Genomic DNA, 18,504 nt, shown 5'->3' with positions numbered 1-18,504 from the left:
AGATCAGGCTTCTGTCCAGAGGTGGCTCACACCTGTAATCCCAGCCACTTGGGAGGCTGAGGCAGGAAGATCGTGAGTTCAAGGCCAGCCTGGACTACTTAGTGAGGCCCTAAGCAACTTAGTGAGATCCTGGGGATGTGGCTCAGTAGTTAAGCGCCCCTGGGTTCATTCCCTGGTATGGAAGTTGGGGGGCAGGAGGATGTGGGAGAGGAGATCAGGCCATTGAAGGCTGAAGTCAATTAACTGTGTTGTTTCAGCACTGACAATAGTAAAGAAAGGGGAGGCCAGGAAGAGTTGATCTGTACCACACAGTTTGAAAAGCAGATCTGCAGAAGTTCAGATAACCATCAGTGTGGTTGCACCCTGGAGAGCTTACAAGAGATACAGGCAACATAGAAACAGCAGAGGCAAAGGAATTGATTTCTAATATCTGTGTTTCCTTTCCTGTTTGGGAGTTTGTTAAGAACATTCAACCTGAGCTACTTAAATACCCACTCAGACATTGTGAATTTCCCCCACACACACACATTTGACCAAAAAGGGACAGGTTTACTTTTAGCTACAATTAAATTTCTAATATATTCCATCTAAAACCACAGCTGCAACCCAAGACTTGCCCATGATATTAGTGAAAGAAAACCTATAGAATTTAAATTCCAAGACTCTTATCATCTAGGCAATCCATGAAAAATGGTTAGATAATTAGAGGAACATCCCCGCAGGCTTATATTATAAGAAACCCGAAGAAACCTACCTAATCATCCCCTGCTGAATGGTGGAGGTTTAAACATCCACTGTCTGCAGCTGAGACCTCAGAAGCAGAAGGTGTTGCTATGCTAACCACCCACCCAGCCTCAGCCTCCTTCCCTGGCTGAATAATGGACATTGTGCCCATGTTAAAGGCCACTAAGCCAACAAGTCCTTCAAATTGGGCCCAGTGTCTCGCCTCAGAGGCAAACTAAGGATGTTTATGATAGATGCTTCTGGAAAGCCTACAAGAAATGAAGAACAGGGAGAGAATCATCTGAGATTTTTAAGCACTAATGAACACCAAAATAGATTAATCCTCATCTGTGTCACCTCAGAAACGTGTGTACCCAGTTTTTAGCTCCGGCTCCGCCTCCCACTGGTCTCTTGTGTAATTAGAATGTCTAAAACCTACCGTTACCAGATTATGCCTTTTATTCATCTAACCTGCACTTATTCTAGAATAAATAATGTTGTAATTTCATTCATTGGGAGACTTGGGTGGTGTGTAGGGAGTGGAAAGTCCCCCTCCCATCTCATGTCTGAGTCTCCCATAGCCCAGGGCACAGTGGGGTGAGAAATGGCTGCTCAGAGTGGCTTTATGCTGTAAACAGGTGGTTTTCATGACAGTGAGTATTTTGTCTTACTATTCCTTGAGGGCTCCCATATAATGCCATTTGGGGATGCACTCCAAGAAGCAGTTAAGGCAAGTCTGTTCTTGTTGTTTTCCTCCCAAAGAAAAGAGAAATGAATTTTCATTTAAAGCAGGGGCAGGGGAACAGGGCAGTGAGCCACAGAATTGAGAAGCAAACCAAAAAAATCCATGAGAAACCAAGAAGGGACTAGCACCATTAGACTTACTAGTGAATACTGTAAAGGAAAACAACTCTATTTGTGTCCATTTTTCCCTTTTGTAAGGCAAGAAAAAGATTGAATAAAATTCTTAGTCATGAGCCCCTAAAGCAAAAATGAACTTAGGAAATAGGAATTCTCTGGACTCAGATCCTGCAATTGAGCTGAAATTGTTAACATCTAAGGTCTCACCATGAAATCCTACAGAGCCCTCTCCTAGCTTCTTGGCACCCAGGGGCACACATGTGTGCACATACTCATGAAGACAGGGACATGAGAAAGCCATTGTAAAACTCATCAAGGATAAAACATCAAAGCAAAATGGATTTCTAGCAGAAAATGTTCAAGACCTGCTGACCTGCTCGTAGCCGTTCACTGGAATCATTTGATAGCAGTTATGCCCAAGGAAAATTCCAGACCCAAAGGTGAAGACACATGCCCTACTCTGGCTCACACAGGACAGGGATCCAAGTACCATGGAATCATAAAAGCTCTCTTCCCTAAGATGTGGAACGTTGTACTCTACAGTTTGCAGAGACTAATTAATGTAGTTAAGAACAACTAGGGAATTCATGATCAAAGTGAAATTTTTATGAATAGCTACTTGGTAATTATGTAAGGAAAATTAAAATTTAATGCACTAAAACTAACTCATTGAACAGATATTTGCTATGCTTCCACACTGTGCCAAGTACTGGTATGTTAAAAAAAATGCCACTTTTGGCTTCAGGTTTCAAGGAACTATTAAATAAATCAAAATGATTCCCTATCTAGGGTGAGTCACATGTCACCTATACTGACAATAGCATTAACTCTGAAAGTTGGGCACTTGGAAAATTTATTGAAAAAAATTACAATTTGGAGCTGGTCAAGTGGTGCATACCTGTAACCCCAGCAACTTGGGAAGCTGAAACAGGAGGATCACAAGTTTAAGACCAGCCTCAGCAACTTAGCAAGGCCCTAAACAACTTAGTGAGACCCTGTTTCAAAAACAAAAGCCTGGGGATGTGGCTCAGTAGTAAAGTGTCCTTAGGTTAAATCCTCAGTACAAAAAAAGAAAAAAAAAATTGAGAAAGTTTCCTTCTGCCAACTGGCAGTCTGAATAAAGGGGTCTAAAATATAATTTATTTATTTATTCTCTTTTTTTCTTAGTGCTGAGAATCAAACCCAGGTCCTTATGAATGCTAAGTACGAATATAATTTTGTAATGCAATTTTGACCTTTTTTAGACAAGATAAAATAAGGTAGTCATCTTTCCTTCTAGGCTTTTTTAAAACAAAACTACTTAGTTACTGTAAGAAATCCTCCCTAATTAACTGGCCTAACATTTGTAACATGTCACATTTCTAAAATGTTGATTCAATTTTCTTCTCAAACGCATTATGGAAAAAGTACGGCTTTTCAAATATACATTGTACTTACTGCCTAAGAGTAGGCTTGCATTGAATTCAGTGAGAACTCACAACAATGGGTTGGTCTGTTTAGTTTCTACTAAATTAAAATTGAAGTAAGTGACAGGTATCTTGGAAACCTGGATGAATAGATGCACCATCAGTCTTCTTTCAGTCACACATGGCAGAGACCAAATGATTTCATTATCTCATGCTGTCTTGCCTAGCATATAAATGTCCCAAAGTGCAGGGTCTGGAACTCAGATAAATGAAGTGAGTTATCCAAGGTCACAGCCAAACAGCCCTAAGGCCAAAGCTAAGTGCCAGCTATCAGTCCTGTGTCATCATTAGACTTCTTCCATCCCCCATGGCAAAGCCATATCACTTGGCACCTGAGAGAGCTCAGGGCTCTAGGGTCCAGTTTCCTAGGTTCGAATCCCAGCTCTGCCATTTACTAGCTTTGTAACGTTGGGAAAGTTTTTTAGTCTTTCTGTGCCTGTTTCCTTATCTATAAAATAAGGATGATTGTCCTTTCTTCAGATGGTTGTTGGAGATTAATGGCACAGTGCTGAGCACTTGAAAATGTTAGCTTTTCGTTTTTTTCCCTCTGTGAGTATTTAAAGAGGATGATTAATGTGCTGGTGTTTGGTCAGGAGGTATTATTCTGGCTGACACCATCTGTTATAATGGTGCTTCAGTAGATTCTGCTAAGAGATGCTCAGTTGGAGAGCAACAGTCCAGGTGAAGGAGCTGAATAGGGACCAGTGGTACTTCCCAAATTTTTCTGGTCCTTGGCACAAATAGAAGGTGATCTATTTGGATAGCACTTTGGGGGGAGCAGGCAAGAAGACTGAGGCCCCAGCTCCCCAGATCTTTGCCACTGACTCCAAGGATGGGGAGAATGCATGGTTTGGCATGCTTACGGCCCTTCTAGGGCCCGTCCTGTGGGAAGCTCTGTGGAGATCTCTATCAGCCACTCCCTCATACTTTAGTTCTAATGAAGCATGTGAAATGGCCCCCGTTTGGCTTCATGCTAACAAGGGAACCAGTTTGTCCCAGTCAGGCTTCTTTGGAATCTGCTTGGAGTGTGCCATCTGGGTGCTGCTGTGTGGACTGTGCATAGATGCTGATTCTACCTCCAGGACCCTGCCGTGGAGTGGAAACACAGGAAGGACTTGGTGACAGAGAAAAGAATATACAAGGAATAATTAATGGGAAGAAAGAACTCCGAGTACAGGCAGCACGTGATCCATGCACAGTGGGCCATCAGGACCTGAGGCGGGGCACCTTGGAAGGAGGATGTTCATGGTGCTCACCTGAGAGAGACGTCAGGCTGCACAATACCTGTGGGAGACGTCTCAGCTACCGGACATCAGCATCTCAGCTACCGGACATCAGCGTTCTGTTAGAGGCAGGGCATCTGCGGGTTTCTTGGTCTGCTTCGCTGACAGGTTGGTTGTTGGGAGGTGGAAGAAGCACAGCAGGGATTGCTGTTCATTCTGGTCAGCAAGGAAGACGAGGTGAGAAAAGCCTGCGTGGCAAGATCCCTGGAAGGAGATGACCCTGATGTCTTGGAATCATTCATATGACATGAGTAGAAATCAGGGTTTAATCCTGCCTGTTTTCTAACCTTGAGAAAAACCAGATTTCAAAGTGTCAAGAAAAAGACCTAAAAAGGTAGGATTTTTCACATGGGCTGAGAATAGAGCACCGATGATCTCAAACAGAAAGGCTTTGAGGGCCTTTTAGACAAACCCACAATTTGAAACAGTATTTGAAAGAGTGGGAAGGTGGAACATATAAAAAACAAGGGCACAAGCCAGGCACAGTGACACATGCCTGTCATCCCAGCCACTGGGGAAGCTGAGGTAGGAAGACCACAAATTTGAGGCCAGCCTCAGAAATTTAGCAAGACCCTGTCTCAAAATTAAAAAACACACACACATATTAAAAGGGCTGGGGGTATAGCTCAGTGATAGAGCACCCCTGGGTTCAATCCCCAGTACCACAAAAAGGTAGGAGCAGAATGCATAGGAATTAAGGGAAAAAAACTTTAAAGTTGAATAGATGCACACTTTGGAGCAAAAAGGTGAAAATGTAATACAGAGCCATTTTTTGGAGGATGGCATAGAAAATTAACAAGACATGGATAGAATTACTCAACTTCTGGGTTTTTTTTTTTTTCTTCTTTTCAACAAGGACTGTACTAACTGCAGAAGACAAAGGGAATGAAAAGAAGGGAACTGAGGTCTCAGATAAGGGAGTCAGGAGATATTTTACTGCTTTTTAGTTAGTTCAAGTCTGTAAGCTCAGAAAAGTACCTGCTCAAATCTGAGAAATAGCGCACTTGTTGCTGAGTCAGCATTCTGTGTCCTTTGAAAAGACACGTTGTCCCAGGGAAATGCCAGCAGAGCAGACAGGCCGTGCGATGAACTCTGAAAACTTTACCGGTAAGCTTAATGGTGATTGTGAGGGAAGGTAGAGTCTTTTTTAAGCACCTAGAAAAGGAAGTAGTGCCTAGCAAGATAGTGCAGAAAAGGACCATCTACCCTGAGTAATGGAGTTTGTCAGGATCCACATTCCACTTCAAAGAGTCTGCAAACTCCTAATGAAGACAGGACAAGTGATATTCCATATTATTCTGGAGGCTTTACCAATGCAATAAGCTAAGAAAACAAGGAATAATTAATGGGAAGAAAGAATAAAATTTATGTGTGACTCTCTTCCTGAAATCCAAATGAAATCCTTCTAATAAGAGAATCCAACAAAGTAGCCAGAAACACTAATATCCTAAAGTCAGTAGCTTTGTAAATCTAATCACAAAATTAAGGGAAATATATCAGTTAATGACATTTCATTTTCAATTGTCAAAACTGAAAAACACCAGGCAAAGAAGTTAATTAGATTTGTACCATACCTTAATGAAAAGGTTAAACATTCTGACTGAAGGACTTTTTTTTTTTTAACCAGGGATTGAACCCAGGGGTGCTTAACCACTGAGCCACATCCCCAGCCCTTTTCTATTTTTTACTTTGAGACAGGGTCTCACACTAAGTTGCTCAGGGCCTCACTAAGTTGCTGAGGCTGGCTTTGAACTGGCCATCCTCCTGCCTCAGCCTCCCAAGCTACTGGGATTATAGGTGTGCACCACTGAGCCCAGCTAACTGAAGGACTTTTAAAAAGATATGAGATGGAGAAAAAAATATCATGTTCCTTATAAGCACGTTCTTTCAAATTAATCCATAGTATTTCATTCTTCAAGTCAGAACTCCAGTAGGATTTTTTTTTGGTAGTAAATTATATTCTAAAGTAATCAGAAGGACTGAATATATAATGGTAACCAAGAGGAGAAAAAGCAGAAGGAAAAAGGATTTGTGCTGTTGCATATAAAATGTGCATTAAAGGTAATTAAGATAAACTGATACTGGTTTAGCAGCCGATAAATAGATCATTGAGAGAGTGAAGAATTCCAGAAATAGAAACTGATTTATATTGCATATCTGTCATGGGCAATCAGGAAACTGAAACTATACTAGGCATTTCTTACAGAGGGAATTGAACACAGGGAATTGGTTATATAAGGGTTGAACGAAATAAGAAGTTGGATTGGGCAGTAAAGCAACCCAGAAATGAGCAACAACCAGAGCTTGCTTATCCTTCCTAGGCTAGAGGGACAAAGGGAGGTGCCAGTGTTCCGGCACCCAGAGGTCAGAGCCACAAGAATCCTGTCTAGTGGGCTTGGAGCCACTAGAGGACCTATAGCCGATGCTACAGACATCACAGAGGATGACCCTGACTTAGGTCCTTTTCCACACTCCATACCCTGCGGTGCTCCCTTAGCCAGTCCTGCAGAAGCCAGAGGGAGGGAGCCGGGGAAGTGCAGGTCCTGGGAAGCAGAGTAAGTCAGGGGGAGAACAGGGAAAGGAGCCTTTAGAAAAGTGACCAGCACAGTGAAGATGGCAGGTCAAGTTCATGGGGCAAGGATGAGCTAATCCTTTGGGGATGTTGAAACAATTGGTTCTTCATATCAGGAGGAGAGTCAGAACTTCATAAGTTACACGTGAATTCTCAAGGAACTCAATCCCAGTGTTAAAAGTGAAGTGACAACAGTAGGAAGCTCATTCTGCCCATGTTAAACCCTGGAAAGTCCCCTCACCAACGAATGCACAGTCAGTTCCAAGCTTCAGCACTTGGGATAATCTCTGCCTGGGACAACCAGCCCACTCTTATCCTTCAGGACATCATCTGCTTCACACATCACGACCCTGGAAGTCTTCCTCTTTGGCTCCTCTCCTGTTTACTCTTATCAGAGCAGCTGTGAGCTCCTTAAGGACCAAGACAAAGTCTCATGATACAACGCCAGGCACTTCAATGTTTATCCAGTGCACTGAGATTTAATTCTGTTTGCAGCCTGACCACTATTAGTTGAGCACCTGCTATGTGCTCTGCATTTTTCTACTAGTGGAGGACACAGAAGCATGTGATGTGACAGTATCTCTTCCTACAGAGCTCACTGTATGGATGGGAAGACAAGGTGCATGCGCCAGGATGTCTCAGCCGGTGGGTTCTGAGAAGGACTTGGATTTTCCTGATGAGTGCATTTGCTGCCTGAAATAGAAGCTGGGACAGATGGGAAGGTGCAGCAGATGGGCAGCACTTGGGGCAGTGAGCAGAGAGGTGGGAGTCCTGGACCGTGTCCCAGGCTCAGCCAGTTACCCGCTGTATGACCTGCTCACCTCACTCCCCATGGTGGGCCCATATGCAAAATGAGGAGGGTGGACAGGACAGCAGTTCTCCGCCCTGGCCACAGGTTGGACTCACAGATGGGTGGCTGTGCAATTGGTCTGGGTAAGGCCTGAGCATTGATTTTTTTTTTCCTCTTTTCAAAATCTTCCCTGGTGATTTTCTAATTCCGCTGTATTGAGGAATAATATTACATGCATACAGTTTACCAATTTAAATTGTACAGTTCCCTGGTTTTTCATATTTTTACAAAGTTGTGCCACCACGGCTGAAATCTAATTTTGGAACATATTCATTACTTCTAAAAGAAACTCAGGCCCATTAGCAGTGACTCACTCATTTCCTCCACCCTCCCCAGACCTCCATAACCACTCATCTATCTACCGCCCCAGACTTGCCTCTTCTAAATGTTTCATGTAAATGGAATCATGTGGCCTTTTGTGTCGGGCCTCTTTCACGTAGCTTAATGTTTTCAAGGTTCATTCATGTGTAGCATGGATGGCTATTTCATGCCTTTTTATCAACTAGATAATTTTCCATCATATGGAGGTGGCACATTTTGCTTATCCATTCTTCAGTCGATGAACACATAGGTATGTGGGTTGTTTCTCCCTTTGGGCAATTATGAATAATGCCGTGAATATTTGGGTCCAAGTTTTTGGTTTTGTTCTTTTTTTTTTTTTCCTTTAGTACTGGGAGTTGAAGCCAGAGGTGCTCTACCACTGATCTACATTCCCAGTCCTTATTTTTTATTTTAACACAGAGTCTCACTAAGTTTCCCAGGCTGGCCTGAAATTGTGATCCTCTTGCCTCAGCTTCCCAAGTTGCTGGGATTACAGACATGTGCCCCAGTTTCAGCTCATGTACAAGTTTTTGCATGGACATATTTCTCTTGGGCATATATCTAGGAATGGGATTGATGGGTCATCTGGTATCTCTTTGAGGAACTGCCAGATTATTTTCCAAACTGGCTACACCATTTTGGATTCCCTCCAGTAAGTGAATAGGGGTTTTCCTACTAGTGATTTTAACATTCATCCAGAGTTTAAAACCACCAAACTGGTGGATATCCAAGGGGGTCCATTTCTGAAATTCTGGGATTTCTTATTCAGGGTTAGATTCCCCAGGGCTGCTCTCCAGAGCCCATGTCACCCAGAGGCTTGGCTGACTATAAAGTATATGATTGACTTCTCAGAGCACCTGGAACACTTATCTTGTTTTCAAGAGAAAGCCTTGTTTTTGTATCCCAGCTTGAGACCCTCCCCCTATCTTGGTTTCCCTAATTCCGGGAGGCAGTGCATTTTGATAGAGCACCATGTTTTGGGCAGGCTGGGATCCCAGAGACCAGGATGGGAGAGGCTCTAGTTGGAAGCATGTATGGGATTAAGTAGGTCAGCAAGAACCTCTCAACCAGCCGGTTCTGTAGAGCTGTGCCTTCCCCAATACAGTCAATGACGTCCCCTAGGACACTGGCCCACTGGGAACACCAGCTTCTCCAGAGTTGGAGACAGAATGAGAGCTGGGTCTTCCCCTGAGAAAAGGCAAGAGAATAAATTATATAAGGTTCAGTACTCCCTTGCAGTTCCAACAGGCCACATTATTCATCTTTGCTAAGCTCCAGTGTCAAATGAGGCAACAGCAGCGTCCCCGCAGGATGGTGTGGAAGTTGAGGTGCTTAGCACAGGACAGGCACATAGCACATAACAGCCCCCATCTTCCACCACGGTCCCTTCCCCTGTCAGCTCAGGGAAGCAGAGGCCAAAGCCTACATATCCCACCTTTGCCACCCACTCTGAAGCCACGATCTGTGACCTCCTTTCCAGAATGTCAGAGCCTCATGAGCCTGTCTCTGGTGATGGTGGACATGGAGCTGGCAATCTCCTGAGCCTTAGCCAACATCCCTGAGGCTCATGGGCTGCTACATGCTCTTGGACCTTCTAGGGTGGGCTTGACCTTCTCTTCAGACTGTATGAACAGGCAGACGCACAACGTCATGGCCACTCAATTACACCATGGTCTATGTGAATGGCAACTCGAGGAGTTTCAATGAGTCCATGAGAAATTTCCTTAATGGACCCACAGCCCCTTGAGACTCCATGTTAGGTATCTTAGGATGTTCCTCCATATGTATGAGCTGAGGACACTCTCAGGTCACTAACTGTTTAGGAACCTTTGCTCTTCCAGACACACTTAGCCTGACCACATTTCTGGGTCCAGCCTCAGGCAGCTTCCGACACTCATCTGTTCCTCTTTCCATTTCTCTCTTTCTGAGTCTACCCCCTAGAGTTGCAGTAAGAGGAAAGTCACCCATGCACCTTTGACTTGAAACGTTATTAAATGCAGTTTCTTACCCCCTGCACTTTACTATTTGACCCTTTGGTCTGAGTTTCCTTGAAATGAAAAGGCACGCACTTTTAACTTGGAAAGACAAGTATGTGACACCGAGGTGCTTTTCCAAGTCCTTGACAGGCATCACTAATCAATCACAGCACTCTCCTCCTGAGCTGGGCATAATCCCAGAATCCCTCTGCATCTTGTACTCTAGGCAGAGGGTGAGGATCAATCGGAGCTGGCATCAGAAGTGGTGTCTATTTGCCATCTTTCTGAAACGCTTAGTCAAAGCTTTCCAACTCCACTTCCAGCCTGAACGTGTGCCAGATCTCTGCGGCAAGACATCTTTTCCTTTGGGCGTTCATTCTCACACTCACTATAACTCATTTGAAGCTCAAGCATGTCAAAGTAGCCCTCATCCGCCACCTTTTTTTCTTCCTATTAATGACATGCCATGTGCCTGGTCTTCGAGGCTAAAAAATATTTAGGGTGTCCTCACCCCTCCCTGTCTCCATGTTCTCTTTCTCAAATCCAGCCAGTACCCATATCCTGTCCCTCTCTTCCTCTCAGTGTGTCTCTGATCTGTCCCCCTGCCTAGACCATGGCACTGCCCACTCAGACCTTTAATGGGCTGGCAGTGGCCCAGAAAGAAGGGCAGAGGCGAGATGAGCCTGAAGTCCTTCAGGGCAAAGGGCATTTTCTGTCTTCTGAGCTCCCAGTCTCTGTACCTCTCTCTTGAGGGTAAATATTATTTTTCAACATAATTAGGAGACAGGAAAATAATGTTAGTAGGATTTGGACTCCACGGAGCTGTCGTCCAATCCCAGCTCTCCAACTTCTTTGGTCCATCCTCTCCCCCTCCCCCCTCCCTCCACCCACCCTTGGTTCCTTCTCTCCTCTCTTCCTTTCTCCAAGACTTGTGGCGCACTACTGCGTGTCCAGCAAAGGCCTCTACACCTATCACGTGTGCTGTTTTACATAAAACAGGTAGCCCGGTACCTGGGATGTGGCTGGTACTAGATAGATAATTGGGAGAAAGAGTGATTCTCAGATCTGGAAGTTTGCCAGAAGTCGCCTAACCTGCCTCATGTTACAGATGGGGGAAGTGGGGTCCCGCGCGAGCAGCCACCCAGGGGTTCCCCTGCCAGGTTGAGGCAGGACCAAGACTCAGGCCCATGTATTCCAGCTCCACCTCGTGCTCCTTTTTCTGTCCCATTCCTGCTTCCACGGGAGGGTGGATACCCTGGACCTTTCAGGTTGGAAAGAGATGGGGGATGGAGCATGACCCCCAAAGCCAAACCACATCATTGTCCACATCCTTAAGGGCACACACTCAATGTAGGATTGTGCTTGAGCTAAGTCTTCAGGGGACAGTTGGGGTACATCAGAAACCCAGCTCTCATGGCACTGTGGGGGACCACCGGTGCCATTTCTGCTGGGAACCTCCTACCTCTGCAGCAGAGGTCTCCTCCTTCCCCCAGTGACCCAAGGTGACAGGCCTGCAAGCCTGCTCACACCCTGTCTGAATATCCCAGACAGCAGCCCACAGACTTTCCACCAGGCATCACTGCCCTGATGGTGGCCTGGCCCCTTCTCTCTTCCTAACTAGCCCCCTTGTCTTCTTAGTCTTGACCCCTGCTGTTCTCCTCCTCACTCCCTCTTCTCTCTCTCTCTCTCTCTCTCTCTCTCACACACACACACACACACACACACACACACAGAGCAAAACAAAGAACCCAACACCAGCACCAATTGATAACGTGGTTTATAAATGGGAGAAACACAGCCACCTCAATCAGTGCATTTTCTGAACCTTGTCATTGAAAAGGTTCGTGGTAGTAGGGGTTTCAGGTGTGCAGGATCTAGGCACTCAAATAATACCATTACTTATTCTTGCTCCATCTGCTTTTAACCTCTGCTCATCATTTCTCCCTTCATTGACCTCATTCCCACAGATACTTCTGCTTTATGTCCAGGGATGATGGTCACAAGAAGCCTCAGTGTACATCATCCTTATGGTCATGGCTAGTGTGTTCTCTACACTGTGGGCACAGAGCCTTAGGTCCACAGTACTTTATAAGCTCACAAATAGGTTTTAATTTCTTTTAAAATAGAAATGAACTTTTAGTTGGAGAAAATGTTTAACATACTTTTATATGAACATTGCCATGAAATACAATTTTTTAATTTTTTTTAATAAAGAAGGGACAAAAGGCAGAAGTGCTTAGGGCCCAGAGAAGTCACCAAAAGGCCCTGCTTGACTCTCACAAAGAGAGAGAGAGAGACCCTGTCTTTTGGATTTTGTATGTTAAATTTTAGGGTCAACTCTAATGGTCTCTGATTGGGTCACACCCCAGAACTAGGATGGAAGATTCCAGCTGGATAGGCTGGAATCAAGTCTCAGGCCCAACCCTGAGGGGGAAAGACCCCATGAAGAATGGGGTCTCCTGTAAGAAAGAGGATTACATTTCAGAAATGGCCCCTAAAGCTTTACCGTCTCCCCCTGGATGTTCCCTCCCTTGTGACACCTTCCCCTCTGCAAAGGAGTTAACTGTCTCTACTTCTGCTCTCCCAACTTCTGCCGTTGGTGTAGTATGATCGCAAGTTCCTGAAACACAGAGTTGTAGGGTACTTGGACCGTGAGCCCCTTGAAGGCAGAGAGAAGGTAGTGGGCGCTGGAATCTGGACAGCAGAAGGCGGGGTGAGCCCGCCTGGCAGTGTGAGGCGGGATCACAGCTCAGCCAGCTCTTAATGGAAATCTTTCCAAAGGAAGGGGCATCTCAGCCTGTTGAGAGATGAGGGATGCTCAGGATGGAAGGGGTTAGTGTGTAGAAGGGACGTTGCTAGAGATGGGGCTGCAAGAGGAGGGGGCAAGGTTCCTGGAGGCCACAAGTGCTGTGTAAAGTAGTGTGCATCCTCTCCTGCCAGCCTAGCTCTTAACGAGTCCCCAGACAGTTCCAGCAGCCCTGGAGTCCTGGGGAACTTTGCATCTGCAGGGAAGGTCTGTGGGGTTCCTTGGATTTCCAAGGGGGATTTCTGTCCTGAAAGGGTGAAGATGAGATGTATTCCAGCTCCCCCAGGAAGAGCGTCCTCCTCTGGAAGATAATTAGAATACCATTCTGGAAACTTCTCTGTGGGGGAGGGACTGAAGGAGGGAGTCTAGGGTGGGAGAGAATCTTGTCCAGGAGTCTAGGTGGGGGATGAAGGGGCTTTGAACAGGAAAATATTGGTAAACACAGAGAGGAGCCATTGGAATCAAAAAGTGTGACAATATTGGGCTTTCAATGTGCTGGGCAGGGTGGAGAGGAACTTCTAGTTTGTAACATGATCTTCTAGGATCATTTAACATTTTATTATAGTTGTCATGTCTTCCATTTAGAGAATGCCTCTAAAATATAGCAATGTTTTCATTCCATTTCAAAATTAAGAATTTTTTTAAAAAAATATTTTTTAGCTGTAGATGGACACAATAGCTTTATTTATTTATTTTTATGGGGTGCTAAGAGTCGAACCCAGTGCCTCATACGTGCCAGGCAAGCACGCTGCCATTGAGCTACCACCCCAGGATCCAAATCAAGAATTTTTTAAGGTCCAAGGAAGAAGGTCTCTGATCTATGCAGATTTCCACCTCGCCCTCCATACAATGCCCATGACCTCCCATTTTAAGCAGGAATCTTATGTGTTGAACCCGTTTCTCTTTGGTATTTGACGCTTAAAGATCATCTTTCGAAACCTACCGGATGATCAAGATGTTTTGCTTTTCTAAATCCTGACTCTGTCGCCACCACAGCTACCCGCTCCCCTCCCCTGTGCTCAGCCCCTCGGACCGGCTGCCCTTTGGCATCGAGGAGAACGGGGGCACCCCGTTCCCCCCCAAGGCTTCGGGACGGCATCACCGCCAACACCAGCACCACTCCAACTACGGCCTGTCACTGACCCTGGAGAACAAGGAGGGGCCCTTGAGGTCCCCGAACTCCAGCAGCAAGTCCCTCACAAGTGAGTTGGGGGAGGAGGGGGACTCCTGCTGGCAGGAGTGGCTTCTCTAGCAGCTCAAGGCAGACCCTTCCCAGGCAACACTGGAGGTGATGCTATGCTGGTTACTGGGTTTGGATGGGGACAGAGAAGAGCCTGATGCCTTTAGGTAGGGGCACTTGGGAGTCATAGTCTCCAGTGTCATTACAGGGTAGCCATTGTCCCCAGTCCTCTGCGGATACAGTATCCAGCCCTGGCTCAAGCAATAGGAAGGAGAAAGAGGGCAGGGAGGTGGTGGCTGGAATTGCCACTGTCCTAATTCCAGGGAAACCTGTCCTGCCCACTTTCTGACATGGGACTTCTGAGAACAAGGTGGTGTCAGGTGGACCACTGATGCGGGTCCCCATCAGAACTCCGTTAGTAATACAACGACAGAGTGAGGTTCTCTCTCTCCCATCTAATTTTAACCCGCAGGCTTGGGTTTTGTATGTCTGCTATTTTATTTTTATTTTTTTTTTTTTAGAAATTGTCTTTTATTTTAGCAAGGAATTTGCCTCTGGTGAACTGGGGGAAAGGACTGGTTCTCCATCTGGTGCTAAGGCAGAGTCAGGTGGTGTTGGCTCTGGTTCCTGCTGTAGGGCGGGGTCCCTCACGGTGCCTTGATTTCCTCTTCTGGGGATGGGGTGGAGGTGAGGAGATGAGAACCAAGGGCTCTTCCAGCCCCAGCATGGCATGAGCCTGGGAGCCGGTAAAACACCACGATCCTCTCCTTCATTGACCACAGAAAGCAATTCTGGGTTGACTGAGCTGGATATGGGTACTCATAACCCACTTGTGTGAAGACTAAGCTCTGTGCCCTCATGGCTGCCCCGGCTGCCTATGCCGAATCCCTGCCTCATCTTATATCTGGGTAATCGTGGCAACCTCCCGATGGGCACCTCCTCCAGCCTCCCTGAAAAAGCTGCCAAATCTACTTTCACCAGATGGCTCTATCCAGATGCCTTAAGGCCTTGCAGGAGTTCACTGTCCTGGGATGAAGGCCACCCTGCTGAGCCTGGCCACACACAGACCTTCATAACCTGGCTCCTGCCAAGGTCTCCAGCCTCCCCGACTCCTTAGCTCACTCTGGCTACACAGAGCGCCTCTCCTCTCACCGAATGCTGTGCCAGCTCTGTCCCTTGCACTTGTTGCCTCTTCCTAGAAGGCTTTTCTCTGTCCTGGTGAAGTCCTATGCATCCCTCAGGAACCAGCTCAAATGTTATCCGTGAATCGTTCTTTATCACCAATCCAGGCTTTGGAGTGCCTTCTCTCTCGTTCCTATCACTAATTATGACTTTTGCTGCTTTTTATTTGAAGTATCTGTGCATGTCTCTGTCTCTCCCTTTAGACCAGAATTGTGTCTCATGCATCTCTTTTCTTTCGGCTTCCTAGATCCCAATTGACTATTAGGACAAGTTTTACTTTGTAATGAATATTTAATATATCAGTGAGTAAATTCAAGCTAAAGGTAGAAAAGGTGGCCAACTAATCCCCAGTGGTACAAAAAAATCAAAGTCAGTGGATTTGATTTTAGAAACATAACATGGCTTTTAAGGGCACATTTTTGTGTCTCTTAGACTGAATACTAATCTTTCTAGTTTGCATAGAGCTTTTTCACTTTTAAAACACTTGTATATGAATAAAAACTCACTTAATGTTCACAGCAACCCTACAAGGTAAATAATTTTATTTTTATTTAAAAATGACTCCGAGGCTCAGAAAGGTAAAGCACTTTAGCCAGGCCCACCCAGCTCATGGAGCTGATGGGGGCGGAGTTAGACCTTGAAACCGTGACCTCAGATATTCTCACAACCCATCAAGCAAGAAGACAAGGAGGCAGGCAAACAGGGTGCTGGGGGCCAGGATCTGGCGAGTGTCCCTTAGCCTCTATAGCTGTCTCTCCTTTGACCCATCCTTATTCATTTTCCCCGGCTGCTGTGTAGAACTGAGTCCTGGACCACCTGCTCTGTTCAGTGATGCTGCTGCCCATCTGAAGAAGCTGGAGCTGGAGACAGTGAAGGCTGCTGGACCCTGGCCCACTCTGCATATCAACATTAACAAGGTGCCAGCGCCCGGGGCTCTGCATGAACATGGACTTGGTGCTCATACCAGACCTGGGCCTGTTAACGCGGCCTGCCTGTTAAACCAAATGCCAGTGCCTGGAGGGACTTCTACCATCTTTCTTGACTTTTCGGCTCAGGCTGTCTTTTAGGAGCAAAACTTCACTTACCGTCTTGCTGGGTGAATTACAGGGCTGGGCATTGCCCAATAGATCATGTTCCCCCTGGATTGATCTTCTCCCTCTTCTTAATCTCTTGGTTTTCAACTTTTCTTCAACAATACACATGATAAATGGGTTGAATACGGGCTTACCCAGAGTTGGACAAAATCTAGAACTATTTTGCAGTGAAATACAGCATATTGAACAGCAGAGAACTCACAAGTGCAATAGCCATTTGTAGTTGCCATGACCATTGGTAGGATAATGGGGACAGTGGCTTGCTCTGGGTCAAGGCATATCTGGAACATCTGTGCATTACAGAGCATTGCCCTGTAGCTCAGCTATAACTTATTATAACTTCCCTTTTTTATCCTCCATTCAGAGAAATACATTAGGGGGCTGGGAGTGTAGCTCAGAGGAGAGCTCATGCTTAGCACACACAAGGCCCTGGGTTCAATCCCCAGCATCAAAAAAAGAAGAGAACAGGAAAGAAAGGAAGATTAGTAAGCAAGAAACCTAGGTCAAAGCGATTATCCAGGTAACTCTGACGCTGTCCCAACCTATGAACATAGCATATTATTTCACACTATGATTCTTTGTCATCAATAGAGCATTTCTTGCAATAGACCTCACTTGATAGCATGATATCACAATTGGGAACACTGGCTTGGATGACTTTTAAAGTTTTTTTTCCCCCAACCTTAAAGATGGAGCATCTTCTGTTTGTTCTTAGATGACCCCCTGGGATTATTTAATGATGAGAAGTCATTTTCACTACTCGGTTCCAAAGTCACACCCAGAATTATCACAGGAATATGAATGTCATCAGATTTCCAATGTGTAAACAATTTGTATCAACAATTTAAATATGCATCTGATCATTTCTTTATTCCCAGATGACATCTTCCAACAGATGGCCTATTTCCAACTATAATAATCCAAAGGCCCAATTGGCATCCATTTGTGTATTTTGAAATATTTAACCATAAAGTGTCTTTCCACGATTCAAGCTGAACATAAAATATCAAGTATGATAATTCAGAACACAGAAAGCACAACATTCTGGGACCTTCCTCCAGACTGGACCTGTTGTTTTGTGATCTCCCATAGAAATGCCTTTTTCTGTGTGTGTGTGTGTGTGTGTGTTGGGGGGTACTGGGGATTGTCCCACGGGTGCTCTACCACTGAGTTACACTCCCAGACCTTTTTATTTTGTTTTCCCCCCAGGGTCTCACTAAGTTGCCTAGGTTGGCTTTGAACTTGTGATCCTCCTGCTTTGGCCTCCTCAGTAGCTAGGATTACAGTCATGTACCACCATGCCTGGAGAGAAATGCCTTTGAAACAAAAAAAAAAATTATATAATGTTTCACAAAATTTCCAAAATTTATGTCGGCCTTTACCTGAGTCAATTCGTAAAGCTGAACATTATTGCTCTTGCTTCATCCAGATGGGACAGGAATGAGATGGCATGAATTTTATGTCCAAAAAAGTAATTTAGAATTCCAAAGTTCTGGGGGGAAATCGTTGCTGAATTGCTGTTCTCTTCTTATTTTAGCAGCATTTCGTTTCTTTAAGTAGGTCTTCGGTCATTACTGTCAGTATAACCACATTCCCTCAAGCAATTGTCAAAAAACCTCAGATGGGCTTAATAACTAATTTCATTCCTATATTATTCCAGAAAAATTAAACCTAATTAAAAAATTAACTCTTCACATATCAATGAAAACATCCATTTAATATGGAACAGATATCTTTACATAACAGGATTTATAAACACAAGATAAATTATCCAAAGTCTATGCTACAAATCCTACCTTTTAAAATACAAGTTATAAATAAGTTAGTGATCTGCCTAAAGGAGAAAACTTAAGTCCCTCAGGATAATGAATCTAGTCAAAAGAGCCAGTTCTTCAAGCACAACTAGATGGCTTAGGGTCATTACTGTCCTCCCATCCAAAGTAACTTTTTGTTATATTTTCTTTTCTAACCAAAGAATCTGACATGAAAGTGTCATTTGTATCTTAAAAAATTTTTTTCCTTACTTGAACATCCTGAAAATCTTGTGAATAAAGAGAATGAGAGATGGGCTGGGGTTGTAGGTCAGTGGTAGAGCACTTGCCTAGCATGTGTGAGGAACTGGGTTCGATTCTCAGCACTGCATATAGATAGATAGATAGATAAAAAATAAAGGTCCACCGACAACTGAAA

The 18,504-nt window shown here is 44.8% G+C and overlaps 1 protein-coding gene across 4 annotated transcripts in view; it reads left to right on the top strand.

Annotated features, from left to right (window-relative positions):
* Epb41l4b (erythrocyte membrane protein band 4.1 like 4B) overlaps positions 1–18,504 on the top strand; it is a 134,488-nt gene that overhangs the window by 81,035 nt on the left and 34,949 nt on the right. For all 4 annotated transcript variants that reach the window (XM_046451463.2, XM_046451466.2, XM_046451462.2 and 1 more), the window contains exons 16-17: positions 13,855–14,060; positions 16,019–16,137. In XM_046451463.2, coding sequence (XP_046307419.1) covers positions 13,855–14,060; positions 16,019–16,137 — 325 coding nt within the window. The remainder of the gene's footprint in view (positions 1–13,854; positions 14,061–16,018; positions 16,138–18,504) is intronic.

This window comes from Marmota monax, unplaced genomic scaffold (assembly GCF_021218885.2).
Source record: "Marmota monax isolate L192 unplaced genomic scaffold, Marmota_monax_Labrador192_F-V1.1 WCK01_AAM20220418_F8-fsc00020, whole genome shotgun sequence".
In the NCBI taxonomy this organism is placed as follows: Eukaryota; Metazoa; Chordata; class Mammalia; order Rodentia; family Sciuridae; genus Marmota; species Marmota monax.
Note: the sequence above shows the minus strand (reverse complement) of the source record. Positions and strands in the feature narration are given on the sequence as shown.